The sequence below is a fragment of the Panthera leo genome, chromosome E2 (assembly GCF_018350215.1).
Source record: "Panthera leo isolate Ple1 chromosome E2, P.leo_Ple1_pat1.1, whole genome shotgun sequence".
NCBI lineage: Eukaryota > Metazoa > Chordata > Mammalia > Carnivora > Felidae > Panthera > Panthera leo.
In genome coordinates this window covers 12,183,039-12,207,846 of record NC_056693.1, presented here as the reverse complement: position 1 = coordinate 12,207,846, position 24,808 = coordinate 12,183,039, and the positions used below count along the sequence as shown (strand labels likewise).

General features: G+C 42.7%; 1 protein-coding gene across 1 annotated transcript; it reads right to left on the bottom strand.

The window, feature by feature from the left end:
• Positions 1-869: 869 nt before the first annotated feature.
• Positions 870-24,808, bottom strand: ZNF235 (zinc finger protein 235). The gene is made up of 4 exons (XM_042918685.1): positions 24,615-24,808; positions 21,636-21,762; positions 20,835-20,918; positions 870-3,519 (listed from the first exon to the last, which is right to left on the bottom strand). Exons 1-4 carry the CDS (start codon positions 24,720-24,722, stop codon positions 1,583-1,585), a joined length of 2,256 nt encoding a protein of 751 aa, XP_042774619.1. The 5' UTR covers positions 24,723-24,808; the 3' UTR covers positions 870-1,582.

Genomic DNA, 24,808 nt, shown 5'->3' with positions numbered 1-24,808 from the left:
AATATTACACTGTACAACAGGGCTGACACACTACAAAGAACCAGGGCCAGACTGGGGATGGGGGCCATTCACCAGTGCCATCCCAGTTTGCATTATTGTGGATGGCAGTATTATGTAATTTTCTGTACTTGAGTATCTCCTGAAATTAATCTCATTAAGGCTACTTGCAGGATTCCTTTGAAGTATGTTATTATGAATTCAGGGTAGGGGAGTAGAATTTTCAAATACAGTAAAACCTTGGACTGCGAGTATGTTGTTCTGCGAATGTTCCACAAGACGGGCAAACATTTCTAATACGTTTTCACTTGACAGATGAGGGATGTCTTGCAATACAAGTCGTATGTGATGCCCAATGTCACGTGATCACAAGTGAGCCAATGGTTCTCGCTCTCTCACCGAAGGATTCCCAGGCTCAGATGCTCAGTCTCAGGCTGTGGTGTTCGGCGGAAATCAGTGATTTTTCAGAATGTTGGAAGGTACCCACAACAGGCACTAGTGTATTTTTATCACTTCAAAGCACCTATGGACAGCCCCTTGCTTTTCCATACAAGAGTAAGCTTAAGAAGGCTTTGCTTCATTCTAGGTCAGGCTGCCTACAGCTAGAGACCCTTTCCTCTGCTGCCTTCTTGCCAGTTACATTAAATACAGTATATGACAAGAGTTTATTAATACTGTACTGTAGCCAACATCCGTGCGACCACATACAAGGGCCCTGTGCAGAAGAAGAGTCCATTGAACCAACAGATGGCAGTGATTCCGTTAGTGACTGTGACGGTCATCCTACACAGTCACCCTCCTTTCTCTTGTCTCCCTCACACCAGCCACTAAGGTTTTCAAAGGTAAGTGCAGGTTAATTTATTTTTCCTTATATTTTATGATTTTGTGTTCTATTACAGTATTGTAATCCTTTTCATCCGAATATTTTTGGGTTGTGGAACAAATCATCCGAGTTATTTCTTATGACGAAATTGGCTTAGGTATTCAACTGCTTTGGATTAAGCATGTTTCTGGAATGAATTATGCTCACGTATGGCACACATAAAACCAAGGTTTTACTGTATCTGTCCTAATGACAGATTTTCTCCACTTTGTCCGGTAATTGCTGGGCATCTCTTACGAGCCGAGCGCACTTTTCTACACAGTAGAGATAAAGTAGTGAAAAACCTCCCTCCCTACATGGAGGTTACACTGCCACCGACATTAATTTTACTTGTCCATCACTATACTTTTGTTAAAAGTCCTGCCCCTAATCTTCACTTATAAGGCCTCTTTCCTGGGTAGACTGGGGTGAATTTTGAAGTTCTTTTCTGTTGCATCTCGAAAAATTGGGACATTCAGAATGCCGGCACAAACACTGGCCGTGTTTACGGAAAAGGTTTTCTCTCGTCTGTGAGATCCGATCCGCAAAGAATTCGGCACCCAGCTGTCCTTAAAAGAGAGCGCTTCACAGAGCGGCTTGCATGTGAAGATTCCCGGAGGCTTCTGAGTTCTGAAGGAACTTTCTACAATTACGAGCGTCGATTTTCCAATGGAGATGAAGATGTGAACTCTAACCGAAGGCCACCCCCCACACCTCACACTTCTACAGATTTGCTCCAGTGTGGACTCTCTGATGGTACACAAGATGTGATCTCTGGCTGAAGCCTTTACAACACACATCACATATGTATGGCCTTTCTCCAGTGTGGACCCTCTGATGCGTGTGAAAATGGGAGGCCTGACTGAAGCCTTTACCACACTGCTGACACGTATAAGGTTTCTCTCCTGTGTGGACCCTCTGATGAGCACTGAGCCCAGCACTCCAACTGAATTCTTTCCCACACTCCTCACATTTAAACGGTTTCTCTCCAGTGTGAATGATCTGGTGGACTTGAAGATTTGACCTCTGGCTGAAGGCCTTGCCACATGTATCGCACTTATATGGCTTCTCTCCCGTGTGGACTCTCTGATGGGCTTGAAGATGGGAGGCCTGACTGAATCGCTTCTGGCACGCGTCACACTTGAACGGTTTCTCCCCAGTGTGGACACTCTGATGGGCTTGAAGATTGGAGGCCTGACTGAAGCCCTTTCCACACTCTTCGCATTTATAAGGTTTCTCCCCTGTGTGGACCCTCTGATGATTGTGAAGATTCAAGCTCCAATTGAAGCGCTTCCCACACACCTCACATTTGTATGGTTTTTCTCCAGTGTGGACTCTCTGATGGGCTTGAAAATAGGAACTCTGACTGAAGCCTTTACCACACACGTTGCAGCGAAACGGTTTCTCCCCCGTGTGAACCCTTTGATGGCTCTGGAAACTTGAGGCTGAACTAAAACCCTTCCCACACTCTTCGCACTTATATGGCTTCTCTCCCGTGTGGACCCGCTGATGGCTGTGAAGGTTAAAGCTCAAGCTGAAGCACTTTCCACACTCATCACACTTATACGGTTTCTCTTCCGTGTGGACTCTCTGGTGGGTATGGAGATTTGAGCTGCAACTAAAGCGTTTACCGCAGTCTCCACACTTATACGGTTTCTCTCCGGTGTGGATTCTCTCGTGGGCCTGAAGATGTGATCTCTGGGTGAAGCCCTTCCCGCACACCTCACATTTGTAAGGTTTCTCTCCGGTGTGGACTCTGCAGTGAATGTTAAGATCTGTGCTACGACTGAAGCCCTTCCCACAACTTTCACATCTGTAGGGCTTCTCTCCTGTGTGAATAGGCAAATGGGCGTAAAGATGGGAGGTCTGGTTAAAGCTCTTGCCGCACTCAAGGCACGAATAGGGCTTCTCCCCTGTGTGCACTCTCTGATGAGTCTGCAGGTTTGAGCTCTGGCTGAAACCCTTCCCACACTCGTGACACCAATAGCGTTTCTTCCCCGTGTAAACACTTTGTGGAACGGGCAGAGCTGAGCTATAGCGGGCGTCCTTCTCGTGTGCGCCGTACTCGGAGGACTTCTTTCTCGAGTGTACCCGCTGATGAAGTTCAAGACTGGCGCCATCGTTGAATGCTTTCTCACACTGACGACAGCGGTAGGTCTGCTGGACCAGCGGGGACACCCTTAAGAGGTCTTTACCACAGTCTTCGCTGTGAGGTTTATCGCCATCGTGGTGGTGCGACACGCAACTAAAGAGGTTAACGTACGGAGCAAATATACATAATTGGTTTTTCATCGGAGTCTGCTTGCAACTTCTCTGGTAATTCTGTGTTTCGCTGAGATAGATTTTACTCCAAGAATTCTGAACTCTCCCGGCCAGAAATTCTTGATTTTCAAGAATACTGGAATGATCCTCTATAAGGTTCATTATACAGCTGTCTTCCACGGAAGCCTGAATACATATTCCTGCTCCCACTCGACAGGGGGCATCACACTGTTCAGGGAACTCAGAACTCTTTCCTTGAAGATTTATCTTGGAGTCTTGATCTTTGGTTAATTTGCTCACGATATGTCTCTTGATTTGCCAACATGAAAACTCTCCCAATGAAAGGCACCTTACTCCTGCTTCGTGAAGAGTCTCCTTCTCGTTTTGATTCCTGCCTCCTGAAGGGATAAAGAGAATAAAGAATCAGGGACAGAGAGACTGACATCAGCAAGGTGGTGAACTAAGAAGCTCCAAGCCCTTGTTCCGCAAAGGAAACATTTTTATTAAAAAAAAAACACTAGAGACTAGCTAAAAAACAAAGGTCTACAGCAAACAATAGAATATCCAGTGGAAAAAAACCCACACACTTAAAAGGGAAGGAAATTTGGGATCAGCCCAGAGTGAGGGCTTAAGGTCTTCTCAGGTCTTTTATTTATTTTTGAGAGAGAGACAGACAGCATGCGTGCACAGGTGGGGGGTGCAGAGGGAAACAGACTCTGAAGCAGGCTCCAGGCTCCGAGCTGTCAGCACAGAGCCCGACGCGGGGCTCGAACTCACGGACTGCGGGATCGTGACCTGAGCCGAAGGCGGACGCTCAATCGACTGAGCCACCCAGGCGCCCCAAGGCACCACCCGCTTTTTGAAAGCGCGTGTTACACCGTTTAACTTTTACAAAGAACGTACATGAGTCCTGGCATTTGCTAAACCACAAGAAATCCGAAGAGCGTTTTCACTTTTATGAGAAAAGGTGAAAAGTGAAAATAGCATTTAGCTTTCGTTTTGCGGTGAGCCGTGACAGAGGCAGCGCATGCCCCAAGGGGCCAACGGCTAAGCTCCGGAACTAAAGGCAGCATCTCAGTGCTGAAGCCACTATAGCCTTAACCGTGGCTGGGAGCACCCGTGCTTCATCTGTGCACCCACGAGAAAGATGTGTCCTAGGTAGCAGAAAGCCTAAGAGAGAGGTCATTTCTGGGTCTGGGAACAGTCAAAACAGTCAAAAATGTTCCATATAAATGACTGGTAACTGCTTTTTTTTTTTTTTTTTTTTTTTTTTTTGAGAGAGAGAGAGAGGGAGGGAGCATGTGAGCAGGGGGAGGGGCAAAGGGAGAGGGAGAAAAAGGATCTTAAGCAGGCTCCACGCTCAGTACAGAGCCGGATGCGGGGCTTGATCTCACAACTGTGACATCATAACCTGAGTCAAAATCAAGAGTCGGATGCCCAACCCACCGAGCCACCCAGGTGTCCTGGTAATTGCTTCTTTAAGCCATTTTGGCTCACAGAAGACTTCATAGGAACCCTCTACGTTCAGAGAGCAGGAGAAACCTATACGTGAAAAGATGTCCAGTATCGCTCATCACTAGTGAAATGCAAACCAAAACCACAAGGAGATATGACCTCATGCCCGTTAGAATTCCTGGCATCAAAAAGACGAGAGATAAGTGCTGGTGAGGATGTGGAGGAAAGGGAATCCTTGTGCACTGTTGTTGGGATTGTAAACTGGTGCAGCCAGTGCAGAAAACAGTAAGGAGGGCCCTCAAAACATCTAAAACAGAACTACCACAGACCTCGCAATTCCAGTTCTGGGCATATATCTGAAGAAAACAAAATCAGCCTGTCGGAGAGATCTGCACCATGGTCACTGCAGCAGCATTTACAACAGCGAATACGTGGAAACAAGGGTCCATCGATGGATGAATGCATAAAGAAACCGGGTCGTGTATAAGGGGGGGAGGATATTATTCAGCCATAAAAAAGAATGAAATCTTGCCATTATGACAACACAGATGGACCTCAAGGGCATTATGCTAAGTGAAATATGTCAGGCAAAGACAAATACCGTATGATCTCTCTTATAGGTAGATGTAAAAACAACTCAGAGGAAGAGATCGAATTTGTGGTTACCAGGGATGGAGGGACTGGATGAAAGGGACCAGAAGGCTCAAAGTTCCAATTATAAGGTAAATAAGTACTGGAATGGTGAATATTGTTAACACTGCTTATGTGACCTATCTGAAGGTTGCTAAAAGCATAAACCCTAAAAGTTTTCATCACAAGGGAAAAAACCCATTTTTAAAAAACCTCTAACAGGTAATGGATTTTAACGACACTTACTATGGTAATCATTTTGTAATATTAAGTCAAGTCATTATGATGTACACCTTAAAATTTTACGGTGCTTGGGGCGCCTGGGTGGCTCAGTCGGTTAAGCGGCCGACTTCGGCTCGGGTCACAATCTCGCGGTCCGTGAGTTCGAGCCCCGCGTCGGGCTCTGTGCTGACAGCTCAGAGCCTGGAGCCTGTTTCAGATTCTGTGTCTCCCTATCTCTCTGCCCCTCCCCTGTTCATGCTCTGTGTCTCTCTGTCTCAAAAATAAATAAACGTTAAAAAAAATAAAATAAAATTTTACAGTGCTATATGTCAATTATAGTGCCATAAAATGGAAAGAAAAAGGAGACATCAATACAGATACTATGGACACGAAAGGAATAACAAATGGATACCATGAATAACTCCAGGACCACAAATTTAATAATCTAGATGAAATGGAACAATTCTTTGAAAGACACAATCTGCTAAAACTCATACAAGAAGAAACAATCTGAATAGGCCTACATCTGTATTTTTTTAAAGTTTACTTTTTTTGAGAGAAAGAGAGTCCGAGAGCGTGCACGAACAGGGGAGGGACAGAGAGAGAATCCCAACCAGGCTCCGCACTGCCAGCACAGAGCCTGATGCAGGGCTCAATCTCACCAACTGAGATCACGACCTGAGCCCAAACCAAGAGTCGGACACTTAACTGACTGAGCCACCCAGGGGCCCTAGGCCTGTATCTATTAAAGAAGCTGAATCATTAATCTTTTGAAACAGCACCAGGCCCAGATATGTTCACTTGTGAATTCTACCAAACGTTTAAGAAAGGCATTATATTACTTCTTTACAATAGCTTTCAGAGGACAAAAGCAATGAGAATATTTCCTCACTCATTCTATGAGGCCATCGTTACCTTAATACCAAAATCAGACAAAGATATTACAGGAAAACTACAGACTGATATATTTCATCAACGCCAAAGATCCTCCAAAAATATTAGCAAGTCAAATGCAACAATGCATAAAAAGAATTAGATGCTCTGGTCAAGCATACTAGGCATGTAAGAAAGGTTCAACCCTGGAAAATTAATCCATTACATGAAAAAACTACAGAAAAATCACATAAGACTATCAAAAGATACAGAGAAAAAACATTTGATAAAACCCAATACTTGTTTATAATAAAAACTCTCAAGCAAACCAGGAATATAGAAGAAATTCCTCAACTGGAGAAAGGACATCTAACTAGTATCTTTGTGAGACACATAAAACCTTCCCGCTAAAATCAGGAATGTCTTAGCACTCCTTTTCAACACTGTACTGTAAGTCCCAGCTAACGCAAATGGGTACAGATTGCAAAGGAAGAAATAAAACGTTGTTGGAGAATGATGTGATTGTCGATGTACAAACCCCCCAAAGAATCAATCAAAAAACCTCCTGGAACTAATAAACAATTATAGCAAGGATGCAGAACACAAAATTGATACAGAAAAGTATATTGCTCCCTTATACACAAGCAATGGACAAGTGGAATTGGAAATTACGATAGCATTATCATTTACATTAGCACCCCCTAAGAGTCTATGTTCAGGGATAAAAAGCCCCGAGATTGTCGAGATGTCAGTCCTTCACAATCCCGATCAAAATCCCGGCGAGACATCTGGTGGATATCGACAAATGGATTTAAAAGTTTCCACGGAAAGGCAAAAGACCCAGAAGAGCCAACACAGTATTGAAGGAGAATTACAAGGTTGGAAGACGCGTTAGGCAACACCTAGACCTATTCCGTAGAGCTGCAGTATTCAAGGTGGTGTAGAATTGGCGACAGAAGAAATGGACCAATGGAGTGGAACAAAGACGTGAGAAATAGGGCTCAAGCGAATATAATCAGCTGATCTTTGACAACGGGGTAAAGGCAATACAATGAAGCAAAGGCAGTCGGTGCTAGAACCACCGGACATTCACGTGCGGAAAAAAAAAAAAAAATCCATATGGAGAGTTTAAGCTTTTTGCAGACATGAACTCAAAGCACAGACCTTAATGTAAACGCAAAAGTAGCAAACTCCTAAATGAAGTTTCTGCTCTGAGCAAGCCGCGTCAAGAGAATAAGGGGAGTCAGGGAGAAGATATTTGTAAAAAATAGATGTGGCAAAGGAACTCGTCAAAGCCAACGATAAGAAAACAATGTGTTTAAAATATGGACAAAAGCCCTGAACAGACACATCAGCGAAGAAAATACACTAAGAGCAAACAGGCCTCCGAAAAAGGTGTTCAACATCACATGCCCTTAGTGAACTGCAGATCAAAATGAGATATGACTCCCCCTATTAGGATGGCCCAAATCCCAAAGGTCGACACCGCTGCTGGTGAGTATGTAACCGGAAGCCTCAATTCACTGCTGCTGAAAACGCAAAATGGTGTGGCCACTTTGGAAGATAGTCTGGCAGTTTCTTACAAAACCACAAGTGCACCTTGGTACTTACCAGGTGAGTGGAAGACGTATGTCCACGCAAAAATCATCACACAGATGTCTGCGGCAGCTTTATTCGTAATTGTCAAAACTTGGAAGCCATCAAGCCGAATGGATGAATAAACTGTGGTACGTCCAGACAATGGACTATCGTCCAGCGCTAAAAGGAACAGGGCTATCAAGTCCTGAGGGAACTTTAAATGCACATTGCTAAGTGAAAGAAGTGAATCTGAAACAGCTGAAAGCTCTACAATTCCAGCTGACATCCTGGGAAAGGCAAACCTATGGAGACAAAAGGATCGCTAGTCGACAGTGTTTAGAGGGGAGGGGGAATTAACAGAGCACGGAGAATTTTAAGGCAATCTGTTCTGGATCATACCGTAATGGTAGATACATACCACTATAAATTTGTACAAACTCCTACAATGTACAACAGCAAGAGCAAACTCTGAAGTATAGACACTGGGCGATGATGATGTATCCCGGGGAACCTTATCCCGGTGAACCTACCGTGATGAACGGTAGGTTCATCGACTGCAACAAAAGTTCCACTCTAGTATCAAATGTTGACAGGGGAAGGCTGTGTGTGTGCCTGCACGTGGGTGTAGTCTAGAGGAACTCTCTGTATCTTCTGCTCACTTTTGCTGTGAACCCAAAAGTTAGGTGAAAAATAAAACCTATTTTAAAAATGTATTTATAGGGGCGCCTGGGTGGCTCAGTCGGTTGAGCGTCCGACTTCGGCTCGGGTCATGATCTCACAGTTTGTGGGTCCGAGCCCCGCATCAGGCTCTGTGCTGACCGCTTGCTCAGAGCCTGCTTCAGATTCTGTGTCTCCTTCCCTCTCTGCTCCTCCCCCACTCACGCTTTGTCTCACTCTGTTTCTCAAAAATAAATAAAATGTAAAAAAAAAATTAAAAAAATGAAAATAAAAATAAAAATGTATTTATAGACTTAAATACATGCCAGTGGAAAAAAACAAATAAAAAGTAACACATATATGCCAACCACAAGATGCAACCATTCCATGTGTTATTCTTGCCTAAGAAAAATGAAGGTGTATGCCAATACACACACACATATATAAGAATATTCAGCATCTTCACTCGTAATAGCCCAAAGCTGGACAAACCCATCAGCAGGTGAATGAATAAACAAATGGTAGTATATTCACACTGGAATACTACTTAGCAATAAAAAGGAATGAACTATGGATAGATGCAACAACACGGGTGAATCTCAACCTATACTGAGTAAAATAAGACAGCCAAGGGAAAGAAAAAACACCATATGATTTAAAAAATGTTTTAGGGGCCCCTGGGTGGCTCAGTTGGTTAAGGGTCTGACTTTGGCTCAGATCACAATCTCACGGTTCGTCAGTTCGAGCCCCGCGTCGGGCTCTGTGCTGACAGCTCAGAGCCTGGAGCCTGCTTCAGATTCTGTGCCTCCCTCTCTCTTTGGCCCTCCCCTGCTTGCACTCTGTGTCTGTCTCTCTGTCTCTCAAAATTAAGCATTAAAAATTTTTTTTCAATTAAAAAAAAGTCCTGTAGAGTGACAGAAAGATCAGTAGTTGCTTGGGGACGGGTGTGGGACATGAAGAAGGGGAGAGAGGGAGAGATTACAAGTGGGCATGAGAAGTGTGCACAACTTTTAAAGATTTCTTTTGTATCAGAGTGCTTCCCAAGTTAATCCCCCTTCCAGATCTGGCAAGAAAAAGCCAAAACTGTTCAGGGCTGGGGAACAGGAAATTTAGGATGGAAATCCTGGAAGCCAGAAAGCCACAGAAGTAAGATTAATCTAAGTTTTTCCCAAATCCCAAATCTCACCATTAATGGCACAGGGTAAAATTTGTGAGTTTGAGTCTCTGCTGACTCAGTGCTATTACTTAACCCAAACACGGTTTGAAGTGTCAAAGGTCACAACTCAAGGTCAGAAACACCACTGGAAATTTAGGGGAGAAAAATCCCCTAAAGGGATTAGGGGATTAAGGGAGCCACAGAGCGTCCGTCCCTAACTAGGACTATAAACCCTACCCACATCTTTGGCCGATCTCTCGACTATGCAGACGTAGCAAAGACCCCAGGGCCTGGACTAAAAAAGCAACAGCCAGAAGTCATGAGAGGCATTACAGCAAAACACCAAAAAATATTTAATCTGCCCAAAATATTACAGAAAACGACAGATGAGCAAAGAGAGAAGACCCAAAGGCACGATGATGAATGTAAACACACCCGTATTAATAACTACACTGTGTGTAAATGTACTACCCAAAAATCGGAAGGCAGATGTTGGCAGATCATGTAAAAAGAAAAGATCCAACTATACACTGTCAACAAGAGACCTATTCTAAATATGCATCGTTAAAAAAAATAAAAGACATACAAATATATCATGCAAAGCCCAAGAAAGATTGAGTGGCTAAACTAGTATCAGATAAAAAGAGACTCTACGAAATAGATGCGGATGGAGGTAGAGTGTATGATACTAAGTGAAATAAATCAGAAAAAGACAACTACTGTATGACTTCCTTCACATGTGGAATTTTAAGAAGCACAATAGATGAGCAAAGGGGAAGGAAAAAAAAAGAGAGGGAAGCAAACCGTAAGAGACTCTCACCTCTAGAGGGCAAACTGAGGGTTGCTGCAGGGGAGGTGGGCAAAGGGATGCCTCAGATGGGTAATGGGTATGAAGGAGGGCACTTGTGATCAGCACTGGGTGTTGCATGTGTTGCATGTAAATGAGGATCCACTAAATTCTACAGCTGAAATGAATATTACACTTGATGCTAATTAACTGGAATTTGAATACAAACTGGAAACAAAAACAGAACACTATTAAAGACAGAGAGAGCCATAATAAAAGGGTCAATATGGCAAAATGGTGTAAAAATTACAAACGCATATGTATCTAACAAAGGCTACAAAACACAAGAAGCAAAAACAGAAACTGAGAGATGGACAAAACTACAGAGTTAGAGATTTTAACACACTTCTCTTAGCTGGTGAAACAATTTGACCATAAAAAAAAAAAAAATCAGTGAAACAATACAAACTCTGAACCCTTAAAATTAACCATTTTAACTAAAATGAAACTTATAGATCATCACTGCACCCAACTATAGAACACACATTTTTTTTCTCCAAATACACATGCAAAATCCATCAAAATAACCGTGTCCAGGGGTTATGAAAAAAGTTTCAAAAGACTGGAACACTAAAGAGTATGTTCTCTGACCAGAGTGGAATTAAATTCAAAGGCAGTAACAATAAAGCTGGAGGTATCACAATCCCACGTTTCAAGATACACTACAAAGCTATAGTAATCAAAATAGTATGGTAGTGGCACAAAGACACAGAGATCAATGGAACAGAAGAGAGAGCCCAGAAAGAAACCCCTGCTTATATGGTTAATTAATCTTTGACAAAGGAGGCAAAAATATACAACGGGGGAAAGACAGTCTTTCTTTTATTTAAAGTCTATTTACTTTGAGAGAGAGATCTTGTGTGCACGTGCAAGAAGGGGAAGGGCAGAGAGAGAGAGAACTCAGGACTGTGAGATCATGACCTGAGCCAAAATCAAGAGTCGGACACTTAACTGACTGAGCCACCCAGATGCGCCAAGACAGTCCCTTTAATAACTAGTGCTGGGAAAACTGGACCACTTTCTTATATTACACACAAAAATAAAGTCAAAATGGATTAAAGACCTAAGTGTGAGATCCGAAATCCTAAAAATCCTAGAAGAGAGCACAGGTAGCAATCTCTTCGACACTGGCCTTAGAAACATTTTTCTACATCTATCTCTTCAGGCAAAGAAAACAGAAGCACAAATAAACTACTGGAGTTACACTAAAATAAAAAGCTTTTGCACACCCAAGGAAACCATCAGTGAAATAAAAAGGCAACCTCCTTAATAAAAAAAGACATTTGCAAATGATATATCTGAGAAGAGATTAATATCCAAAACGTATAAACAACTTACATATAACTTAACACCAAAAAAACAACCCAATTCAAAAGCCGGCAAAAGACCTGAATAGACATTTTTCCAAAGAAGACATATAAATGGCCAAGAGACATGAAAAGACACCCAACATCACTTACCATCAGGAAAATGCCAATTAAAACCAGATTGAGATATCACATCCTATCTGTCAGAATGGCTAGTATCAAAAAGATGAATAATAAGCATTGATGAGGACGTGGAGAAAAAGGAACCACTGCCTACTGCTGGTAGGAATGTAAATTGGTGCAGCCACTGTGGAAAACCATATGAGGGTTCCTCAAAAAATCAAAAATAGAATTACCATATGGAGCGCCTGGGTGGCTCAGTCGGTTAAGCATCCAGTTTCTGCTTGGGTCATGATCTCGCGGTTCATGGGGTCCAGCCCCGTGTCGGGCTCTGTGCTGCCAGTTCGGAGCCTGGAGCCCGCTTCAGATTCTGTGTCTCCCTCTCTCTCTCTCTCTGCCCCTCCCCTGCTGTTGCTCTGTCTCTCTCTCTCAAAAATAAATCAACATTTAAAAAAATTAAAAAAAAAAAAATAGAATTACCATACAATCTAGTAATTCCACTACTGGATATTTACCAAAAGAAAACAAAACACCAATTCAAAAAGATACACGCACCCCTATATTTATCGCAGCATCATTTACAACAGGCAAGACATGGAAGCAGCCCAAGTGTCCATCAACAGGATGAAGAAGATGTGGGGTGTGTGTGTGTCCATACACACACACGGACATACATACACACGACGGAATAGCAGTCATAAAAAAGAGTGAGATCTTGCCATTTGCAACAACATGGATAGACCTAGGAGGTGTTATGCTGAGTGAACTAAGTCCGAGAAATAACTTGATTTCACTTACAGGTGGAATCTAACAGTCAGAACATGCGAACAAAATGGAAGCAGGCCCACAAATACAGGGAACTAGTGGTCGCTGGAGGGGCGTGAGGGATGGGCAAGACAGGTGAAGGCGAGTGGGAAGCAGAGGGTCCCGCTTCGGAATGGGTGACTTACAGGGATGAAAGGTACGGCAATGGGGTCGTAACAGTGCTGTATGGTGACAGATGGCAGACAGTGCATACGGTTGTCTACTCTCTATGCTGCACTCCTGAAACGAACGTATCACCGTATGCCAACTAGATGTCGATAGAAAGACTAGATTGAAACAACAGTGAAGACATCCAGAAAAGTCCTAATCATACGAAAATTAAATACACTCTGAGCAAGCCACACGTCAAACAGGAGATTGCATGGGAAATTAGAAAACACTTTGAGATAATGATGAAGGAACATTATATCACCATTTCTGGCGTGCAGTTAAATAGCACTCAGAGATACTTTTATAGCTTTAAACGTTTACATTAGGAAATAAGAAAGGTCTAAAATCAAACACCGGAGGTTCCATCTCAAGAAGCCGTGAAAAGAGCAGGAAAGAAGAGTAAAAATCAAATAAATAGAAACAAACAATAGGGAAAACTCAGTATCAGTCATGAAAGATAGGGTATTACTACAGATCTTAGAGGCATTAAAATAAGGGGATATATTCAACAATTTAGATAAGATGTACTAATTCCCTGAAACATACAAATAACCAAATCTGTAGCAAGAAAAGCAAAAAATCTAAAGAGTTCAGGAATTTAATTCATAAAAACATTCTCACAGTAAGACCAGACGACTTCACCAGTGGATTCCACTTGGCACTCAGGAAAGGAGTAATACCAGTCCTACACGAACCCTTCCAGAAAACAGAAGAGGAAGGTATACCTGAATGTTACTTGTGTAAGGCCAGTATTACCTCAACATCAAAACCAGACAAAGATATCAAGTCCCAAGAACGTTACGAATCAAAATCCCCCCTAACAAAAGTACAAATATCCTTAATAAAGAACAAATCTTGTTTGTTTCTACAAACATAATAAAAAGAATAGTAGTACATCATGAATAGGTGGGGTTAATCCCAGCGTTAAAGACAAGACGACAGGCCCCGAATGGAGTTGCATATGCTAAGCCTCATGCCCCCAAACCAAGACTTAGTATAATTTTTGGCTCACCCAGAAATGCAATCTTAAACCAATCGGGAATCCCCTGATCTGCTCTAGTTAGGTAGCCTGCCATCCCCTAAAGGGAAAGTAACCTTGCAAATGACCAACCTGCTTTTGTGCCTCACAGAACTTCCTTGTCCATGTTCCGTTCTGCCTGTAAGTCTTTTACTTTATATAGCTCCTGAGGGAGTTTTTCTATCTGCTCTCATGAATGCTGCCTGATTCAGGAATCACTGAAAAAGCCAGTAAGATCTTTAAAATTTAGTCAGCCGAATTTTGGGTTTTAATAGAAGGAACGCAAGATTGTTTTAACATGTGAAATCGCCAATGCATTTTATCGTATTTACAACATACAAGAGAAAATGTAATGATCACCTCAGTATTTTACGAAAGATGTATATGCGTATACTATTACCCATTCATGATAAAAATTCTGAAACTCAGAAGGGAACTCAACCGAAAAAGAAAACCTACAGCTGACGACGCCATTATCAGTGCTGAAAAGACTGACGCTGTTCACCTGCCTTGAGGCAAGCAAGAAAACAAAAAAAAAACCAAAGGCATTCAGATTGGAAAGAAGAAAGAATATACATTTGTACATCATGATCTTCTACATAGAAAATCTTTAGGAATGTGCAATAATGCCTCTAGAATATACCAATATGGGAAGACTGCAGGCTACAAGGTTGATGTCAAAAATTAACTGTATTCCTAGGAGACAGAAGCAAACAACTGAGAAATGAAATATATAGTGTCAAAAAAATAAAACACTTCTGAAAAATTAAAGATACATATAAAACCTATCCACTGAATGCTATAAAATGTGATATTGTGATTTATAATAAATACATATTTTGGTCTTCAGTTCCTGGCCCGCAGATCCCCAAATCCTTGGAATTTCCTAAGAGAAAAGAACAATGGGAGCATCTTTGTTATAATATTTGGTCTCTTTTCCTAAGCTCCTGAAATCCTTCCATTTCCATAAAGGTGAGATGGGTGTCCTATACTTCCTAACAAACCTCTTTCAACCACATCTGAGTTTAGGTTAATGAGGTGACTTTTGGAAATCCTCTAAGGATGGGAGGCTGGTTGCCATGAAAGCCAGCCTTGATTACAGGGTTGGAATTTGTAGTCCCACCTCCTGACCTCTGGGGGAAGGGAGAGGGCCAGAAAGCTGAACCAATCACTAACAGCCAATGACCTAATCGGTCATGCCTAACTAATGAGGCCTCCATAAAAACCCAAAAGGAGGGGGTTTGGGGAACTTTCAGGTAGGTGGACATGTGGAGATGCAGGGAGAGTGGTGAGCCCAGAGAGTGCCTGGAAGTTCCACACCCCTCCCCACATATTTTGCCCTACGTGTCCCCTCCATGTGGCTGTTTAGTTATATCCCCTTGTAATAAACTGATAATCTAGTGAGTAAACGGTATCTCTGAGTTCTGTGAGCCACTAAAGCAAATTAATTGAACCCAAGGTTGGGGTTGAGGGAACCTCTGAAGCACAGTTAACAATCTGGCCTTATCACTGGCCTCTGAAAGGGGGTGAAGGGTGAGGGGTGGGGATCTTATAGAACTGAGCCCTTAACCTGTAGGATCTGACACTGTATCCAGACAGATGGTGTCAGAATTGAGTTGAAATGTACGACACGCAGCTGAAATCTTGACTAATTGCTTAGTATGGCAATAACCTCCACTTATTAGAACTGGTATCAGAATTATAGAATTGAGATGTGTCCCTACAAAAAAAGAAAAAAAAAGGTCAACTAAACACACACACAAAATGTAATAATGAAGGAAAAGAGGGCCAAAAAAGCTTTATGATATACCTGAAACAAATATAAAAACAAAAAACAAAATGGCAAAAGTCCTTCCCTATCAATAATTACTTTAAATGTAAATGGATTAAACTCCCCAATCAAAAGGCATAAATTGGAGGAATGGTTTAAAGAAAAGAAAACAAAACAAAACATGATCCAGCTATAAGCTGTCTACAAGAGACTTTATATCTAAGACCACACATAGCTTGAAAGTGACATGACAGGGGTGCCTGGGTGGCTTGGTCGGCTGAGTGTCCAAAGTTCATGACTTTGAGCCTCGCATCGGGCTTGCTGCTGTCAGCGCAGAGCCCGCTATGGATCCTCTGCTCCCCCAACCATGCCTTTCCCCCACTCACACCCTCTCTCTCTCAATAATGAATAAACATTAAAAAAGAAGAAGAAAAACAGAAGGTGACAGGATAGAAAGATATCCCATGCAAAAGAGAGCTGGATAGCTATAACTGATGTCAGACAAAAAAGAGTTTTAAGTCAAAAACTTACAAGAAACAATCTGTACTGATAAAAGAGTCAATGCGCCAAGAAGATATAAAAATTACAAATGGATATATACTAAACATCAGAATACCAAATACATGAGGCAAATATAGACGAATTGAAGGGATAAATAGCTATTGATAGTAACAGAAGGAACATTCAATATCCTGCTTTCAGTAATGGATTGAACTAGACAAAAGATCAAGGAAATAGAGAACTTAACGCTACAAGCCAACTGGACCTAACGTACACAGGAAATGCCACCCAACAACAGCATAATATACATTTTCCTCAAGTCGTTCTCCAGGGCAGACCATATGTGAAGCCATAAAACAAGTCTTTAACAAATTTTTTTTAAAAGATTGAATGAAATCATACAACAAATTTTTCTAATCACACTGGACTGAAGCTAGAAATCAAAAGCAGGAATCTTGGAAAATTGACGAATATGTGGAACTCAAAACATACTTATCAATGACCAATGAATCAAAGAAAAACAATCACAAATAAAATTAGAAAATATCTGGAGACAAATGAAAATGAAAATCCAGGGTACCAAAACTTAGGGGAAGCAGCGAAAGCATTGCAAAGAAGAAAATTTTTATCTGTAAATACTTGCATCAAAAAAGAGATCCAACAATTCCACTTCTGGATATATTTCCAAAGGAAACAAAATCACGGTTCGAAAGAGATATTTACACCCCCACGTTCCCTGCATCATTTACAATAGCTGAGACATGGAAATCATCCAAGTGTTCGTAACTAATGAACAGATAATGAAATGTCACTCAGACACACACACACACACACGCAGGAATATGATTCAGCCATAAAAAAGAAGAAAATGTGTAACAACATGGATGGACTCTGCGGGCGTTATGCTAAGTGGAATAAGTCAGACACAGAAAGACAAATACCCTATGATCTCATTTATGTGTGGAATCTAAAAATATCAAATTTACAGAAACAGAGATCAGATTTATGGTCGTGAGAATTGGGGGTGGGGTGCGTGATGGAAATTGGGAAGAAAGATGTAAAATCATTTATGTTCATAGATAATATGATCTTATATGTAGAAAGCCTGAAAGATTCCACATAAGAATTGTTAAAATAAATGAATTCAGCAGGACACAAAGCCACACACAAAAACCAGTTGCATTTCTACATACAAAGAGCGAACAATCAGCAAAGGAAATCGAGAAAAACAAATCAAAGCCACAATGAGATACCACCTCACACCCGTCAGAATGGCTCACATTAACAACTCAGGCAACAACAGATGTTGGTGAGGATGCGGAGAAAGAGGATCTCTTTTGCACTGCTGGTGGGAATGCAAGCTGGTGCAGCCACTCTGGAAAACAGGATGGAGGTTCCTCAAAAGATTAAAACTACAACGACCCTATGACCCAGCAACTGCACTACTAGGTATTTATCCAAGGGATACAGGTGTGCTGTTTCAAAGGGAAACACGCACCCCAATGTTTCTAGCAGCACTATCGACAATAGTCAAAGTATGGAAAGAGCCCAAATGTCCATCGATGGATGAACGGATAAAGAAGATGTGGTATGTGTATATATGTGTGTATGTATATATAATATATATAATATATATAATATAATATAATATAATATAATATAATATAATATAATATAATATATATATGCATACATACCATATGTATATATGAAGTATTACTTAACAATCAAAAAGAATGAAATTTTGCCATGTGCAACTACATGGATCGAACTAGAGGGTATTATGCTAAGTGAAATTAGTCAGAGAAAGACAAAAATCATATGACTTCACTCCTATGAGGGCTTTAAGAGACAAAACAGATGAACATAAGGGAAACAAAAATAATATAAAAACAGGGAGGGGGACAAAACAGAAGAGACTCATAAATGTGGAGAACAAACGGAGGGTTGCTGGAGGGGCTGTGGGTGGGAGGATGGGCTAAATGGGCAAGGGGCATTAAGAAGGACACTTGTTGGGATGAACACTGGGTGTTATATGCAGGGGATGAATGCCTGGATTCTACTCCTGAAATCCTATGCTAACTAACCTGGATGTAAATTAAAAAAAAAAAAAATCCATATACAATAGCACCAAAAAGAATAAAACTTGGGAATTAACTGAACCAAGGAGGTGAAAGACATGTACACTGAAAAGTACAAAACATTGATAAATTAAAAACATTAAAAAAATGGAATGACAGTCCACGTTCCTGAATTGGAAGGTTTACTACAGTTAAGATATCAGTGCTACGTGGTCAAAGGACCTACAGGTTCAATGCAATCTCTATCAAAATCCCAAGAGTACAGAAACAGAAAAACCCATCCTAAATTCACATGGAATCTCAAGGGACCCCCAGTGGCCAAAACAACCTTTAAAAAACAAAAAAAGTTGGAGGTAGTCACTTCCTGATTTCAAAACTTACTATAAAGCTGCTGTAGTCAAAAAAGTGTGGTACTGGCATAAAGACATACAGACCGAGGGAATAGTCTACAAGGCCCCAAAATGAACCATTGCATACACAGCCAAGTGGTTTTTGACAAGGGTGCCAAGACCACTGAATGGGAAAAGGACAGTCTTTTCAATAAATGGTGCTGGAAATATTGGCTATTTACACGCAAAAGCATGAAGTCAGATCTTTCCTTATACCATATTCACAAATTACCTCAAAATGCATCAAAAATCAGAACATAGGAGCAAAAACTGTAAAACTCCTAGGAGAAAGAATACGCCAAAAGCTTTGTGACACTGGATTTGACAATGATTTCTTGGCTAGGACACCAAAGGCACAGGGAAGAAAACACACAGACAAATTTGAAAATTTCATGGAAATTAAAAACTCTTGTGCATCAGAAGACACTGTCAATAGAGTAAAAAGGCCACACGCCAAATGAGAAAATACTTGCAAATCACATTATCTGAAACAGGATTGGTATTCAGAACACAGAGAACTCCTAAAACTCAAAGGAAAACAAACACTCGGACTCAAAAATGGACAAAAGACTTGCACAGATATTTCTCCAAAGAAGAAACACAAATGGCTACTAAGCACATGAAAAGATGATCAATATCACTAGTTATCAGAGAACCGCAAATCAAAACGAGGTACCGCTTTGCACCCATTAGGGTGGCTATTAAGGGGAAAAAAAAAACCAACCCACAGAACACAAGTGTTGGTGAGGATGAAGAAAACTGGAACCCTTGTGTATTGCTGGTGGGAACATAAAACAGTGCAGCTATTGTGAAAAACGGTATGGCACTTCCTCAAAAATTAAAAACCGAATTACCAGGGGCACCTGGGTGGCTTAGTCGGGTAAGCATCGGACTCTCGATTCAGCACAGGTCATGATCTCATGGTCGTGAGATAGAGCCTCCCTGGGGCTCCGTGCTGGGCAAGGAACCTGCTTAAGATTCTCTCTCTCCCCCTCTCTGTCGCTCTGCCCTCCCCAACTTGCTTGCAGTCTCTCTCTCTCTCTCTCTCTCCCCCTCCCTTCCTCTCCCAAGGAAAAAAAAATAGAATTGCTAACACGATCCAACACTTCTGTTCTGGGTATACACACAAAAAATGGAAAGCAAGGACTTGAACAGATATTTGTACACCCATGTTCACAGCAGCATTTTTCACCATAACCAAACGGTACAAACCCAAATGTCCATCAACGGATGACGAAAATGCGATAGGTGCACACGACGCGACATTACTCAGCCATAAAAAAGAAGGAAATTCTGACATGCGTTACGACACAATCAACCTTGAAGACGTTATGCTAAGTGAAATAAACCGGGTGCAAATGGCAAATGTCGCATGACTCCACTTCCATGAGGTACGTGAAATAGTCAAATCCAAAGAGACGGAAAGGAGAACAGTGGTCGCCAGGAAGTGGGGTAAGAGAAGAACAGGGGGCGCTGTTTACGGCGCAGGGTTCCAGTGTGGGATGATGGAAACGTTCTGGAGAGGGACAGCACGGAGGGTTGTGCGACAGTGTGGATGTACCTAAGGCCCACTTAAAGATGGTTGAAATAAAGGGTATTATGTGTATTTTACCACAATGTAAAAATCCCAGATGCTAATAAGTCTGGTGGTTACACGCAAATGAAGGCAAGTCAGGGACACGGCGAGTGGCGGGAGATGGCATTTTAAGTGGTGGTCGGATAAGGCCTTGGGTAGAAGGTCTTTGGATCGACAGGAGCGAGTGAGAAAGCAAGAGCGGTCAGACGTGTACGGGCTGGCAGCGTTCCGGCCGGAGGAGAGAACGGGAAAGGTCCTAATGCAGAGGCACCTGAGTGCCGTGAGGCTGGCAGACAGAGGGAGGGGGACGTGACGGGAGAAAAACGTAGAATGAATGGTGAGGCTGGGGGAAGGAGCCCATGCCACAGGACCTTCCAGGCCCCTGGAACACGCTGGGTTTTATTCTGTAAAAGGAGAAGCCCGGGGAGGGACTGAAGCAGGTGTGACGCAGCGGGACTGAGGTTTTCAAGGGGCCTCTCTGGCTGCTGCACGAAGATCAGCCAGGACGCAGGCAGATCGACGGGACCGTCCCCTGCCAGGACGCGAGCCGCGCCTACCTCTTTGAGTGTGGATCTCCTTCGTGCAGAGCTTTTCCTCTCTCTCCAACTGGGATATCACATCTGGTTTGGAGGATGAATGCCCTGTGGAAAGAGAAGACGCGAGTGAAAACACGAAGGGCGCGAGTACTGAAAACCGTGGGTTCCCATCCCATAATGTGAGGCTCTGCCCCGCCCCGCAGCAGTGGTTACCAAACACTTTTCCGTCACGACCCATGGTGAGCGGTACGCTTGGCATCATTAGAAATCTATTCTTACCACACAAATTACTGAAATAAATGACCAAACAAACGGTTTCTAACCACCGTCTGTTTTCCTCACATCCTTCCCCGTCTGACACCCCTCAATGGAAACAGCTGAACTTAACGCGTCAAGGTGAACCCCCGCTAAGGAGCTCTGTCCTGTAAGTATTCTAGATTAGAAGACAGTCGATGCCATTTACGAACGTCCTGACCCACCAGTGGCTCATGATCTACAAGTTTAAAAAAGATGCCTGAAATATGGAGCCAGGCGAAGACAAGCTTAACTGTTCATTTATAGTTCATTTACACGAGACGATGTCTGCCTCGGAACAAAGACTAGAAACATCTCGTCTCCGTGTTCTAAAGGGACTGGGAAACCCTGGTCTCTGAGGAGCCCTGAAGCCTTAAACTAGTGGGCGGAGGCCAGGGATGTCACTCAACATCCCAGTAGGCACAGGACGGCCCTCACAACAAAGAAATATCTGCCCCCGATGCCAACAGTGCCAAGGTGAAGAAACCCTGCTCGAGGGGATGAGTGACAGAAAGGTCTCGCGCTCACCCACAGAGACCAGGTTCCGGAAGTTCTCCAGCATCACTTCTCGGTACAGCTTCCTCTGGGTGGGGTCCAGCAGCCCCAGCTCCTCCTCCGTGAAGACCACAGCCACGTCCTTGAACGTCACCGCCTCCTACAACACCAAGCACACGTAACCTCGAGCTCGCACCCCGTGGCCACTGGGAGCGGGGCAGCACGGAGAAGGTGGAGGTCTGGGGGAAGCCGTTCCCGATTCTGAGGGAACCGGGCAACTCTTCTCATAGTTTCTCCTCTTCCCCTTCCACAGTCTTACCAAACACGCTAGGGCCGTGCAGGGGAGGGGAAGGAGAGGGAAGAAGGAGAAAAACACCTTGTATACAGGTAGCATCGTGCCCTTTATACAGTTTTCATACAGATCTCAGCCAACTGTCCTGTTACTTCCCTAGGATAAGTTCCAGGAAGTGGCATTTGCACTCTTGAAAAATATGCACCCTGATTTTGTTAACATAATGGCAATTTTCCCCCATTAACTCTTCCTGTAAAAGATTACAAGTATTCTGGACTCTCTACACTCTGGCCCAAACTGGGGGGCACCTGGCTGCCTCCGTTGGTGGAGCTTTGGGACTTTTGATCTCAGGGCTGTGAGTCTGAGCCCCCCGTATGGTGTAGAGATTACTTAAAAATAAAATCTTCAAAACGAAACAACCAGAACGTAGTCTTTTCGACACAGTGTGGCAACTACTCTCAAATAATAATAAAAGATCATCTTTCCATTTTTTTTCACATATTACCTGTTCATTTCCTTTGTTCATAATCCTACCGGAGTATCTTATGCATCAGTAAAATTCCTACTGAGAATATCAAGCCTTTTTTCTAGCATGTATAAATTCTTAGCCACCACCCTCCCCCAACTCCTGTTTCCTATTTGTGTCATAACTTTTTCTGCATGGAAATAAAAACTCTAGCTGGAGTTCTGAGCACCTGTGTACTAAACAACGACTTGACATGTCTGACACAGAAGAGACAGGCACTAAGAAAAGGAATCAGGTGGCAACAATGTTATGTTTGGAGACCCCCATCCACCAGATCTGCCAGCACACATCTAGCCTGGCCCGAGGTCCCCGAACAGAGAAGTCTCTTTTCTTCTGGGTCTTTCCATTTACCCTAATCGGACACCTGAAACTCCCGACTTAGGCAATGGGAACTTTAGGGTCAGCTGGGAACCGAGTGGATTTCAGGAGGTATCTGAAGGTTCACAAACCTGTTTCTTCATGTGAAAATGCAGAGAAGACCAGGTATATCCTCACACAGCTGTCCCACAGAGTAAATGCCTGGCAAATCCCTAGTGCTCAAGATTTTTAAAAATAAGTATGTGCTGGGGCGCCTGGGTGGCTCGGTCAGTTAAGCGTCTGACTTCGGCTCAGGTCATTATCTCACAGCTTGTGGGTTCGAGCCCCACATCGGGCTCTGTGCTGACAGCTGGGAGCCTGGAGCCTGCTTCAGATTCTGTGTCTCCCTCTCTCTCTGCCCCTCCCTGCTCAAACTCTCTCTCTCTCTCAAAAAATAAACATTAAAAAAAAAATTTTTTTTTTAAATGTGCTTCTTCAAAACATACTAACGCATCAACGAATAAAACAAATATTTAACTATATAATACACACATGATTTAACTTCGAATTAAAAAAAAGGAATCTAGCTTTTAAGAAGTATTTAAATTTATTTACTTATTCATTTTTAAGTAACCTGTACACTCAACGTGGGGCTTGAACTCACAACCCCAAGATCAAGAGTCACACGCTCTACCCTGAGCCAGCCAGGCGCTCTCAGAATCTAGCTCTTGCTGTTTGAAAACTAGAATTATTTTCTGAGTTCAGTCTCTGGCAGACCCTGCTGCTCCAGGCAATACTGTAGACATTCTTATCACAAAGAATGAGGCACCACATGTGAGAAAACAATCGAGCCCCTAGAACTTTCAAGAGAAAAAAAAAAAAGACTGACTTCTCAGAATTTTTGTATGGGGTGAAAGGTTATATGTAAGCAAATTGTTACTGTAAACATCTCTAAAACGGTAAAATCCATGTGGGTTTTATTTTTAGTTTTAATTTTTTTTTTTAACGTTTGTTTATTTTTGAGACAGAGAGAGACAGAGCATGAACGGGGGAGGGGCAGAGAGAGAGGGAGACACGTAATCGGAAGCAGGCTCCAGGCTCTGAGCCACCAGCCCAGAGCCCGACGCGGGGCTCGAACTCACGGGCCGTGAGATCGTGACCTGAGCTGAAGTCGGACGCTTAACCGACTGAGCCACCCAGGCGCCCCCCATGTGGGTTTTATATGGAGAATGGGGTAAAACAGCAGGTCAATGACAGAAAATAATGTGACCTTTTACACTGTAGGTAATTATCAAGTTGCATTTTAAAAATCCAAAATGGGGGGCACCTGGGTGGCTCAGTGGGTTGAGACTCTTGATCTCAGCTCAGGTTATTATCTCACTGTTCGTGGGACTGAGCCCTGCGTCGGGCTCTGCACTGACAGCTCAGACCCTGCTTGGGGTTCTCTCTCCTTCTCTCTCTCTCTGCCCCTCTCCCACTCACTCACACTCTTTCTCTTTCTCTCTCAAGATAACAAAATACACATTAAAAGAAATAAAATTTTAAAAATCCAAAATGCTAAACTGTGATTACAAGTCTAAACACGTAAACACAAATGGGAAAGAATACGGCACGATTAATACTGTTCATTTGTAAACATGTTTAGAACGTGCAAGTTTTTTTTTTTGTTTGTTTTTTAAAAATCAATTTTCACGCTGTTATTTGGCAATAAACAAAAAACAAGAGGCTGGTACACAACAATTATTCAAGTGCCTGGGGTTCTTGCCAAGTAGGAGGGTAAATGCTTCCACCCTTCCCAAGTAGGGGGTTAATGCGAGAAACGCATTAATTAATTAATTAATTAATTAATGTGAAACGAGAGGTCATTTTAAGGAACAGAAAGGCAAAACCAACTTACCTGGAATTTGGTCATTTTTTTCTCCTTTTCCTTTTGGGGAAGGGCAGAGTTCTGGGAAGGCAAAGCTGTGGATGGGAAAGCCGTCGTGAGAGAGCCGTCAGTCCACATGGCACTTGTGGGAACCCCAAGAGGTGCCCCTGTAGACCAGGGGCTGGATTCCAGCTTCCTCTGGGCTCCCCCAGACAGCTGCCTGA

What these genes read in the sequence shown, in the direction of transcription:
- ZNF235 (XM_042918685.1), bottom strand. Translation starts at nt 24,722, where the DNA reads ATGTGGACTGACGGCTCTCTCACGACGGCTTTCCCATCCACAGCTTTG. An exon ending in CCGGAACCTGGTCTCTGTGG is followed by an intron (nt 20,919 to 21,635) that starts GTGAGCGCGAGA and finishes CTCTTTCCACAG; the next exon opens with GGCATTCATCCTCCAAACCA. An exon ending in GGAGATCCACACTCAAAGAG is followed by an intron (nt 3,520 to 20,834) that starts GTAGGCGCGGCT and finishes TTATCCCTTCAG; the next exon opens with GAGGCAGGAATCAAAACGAG.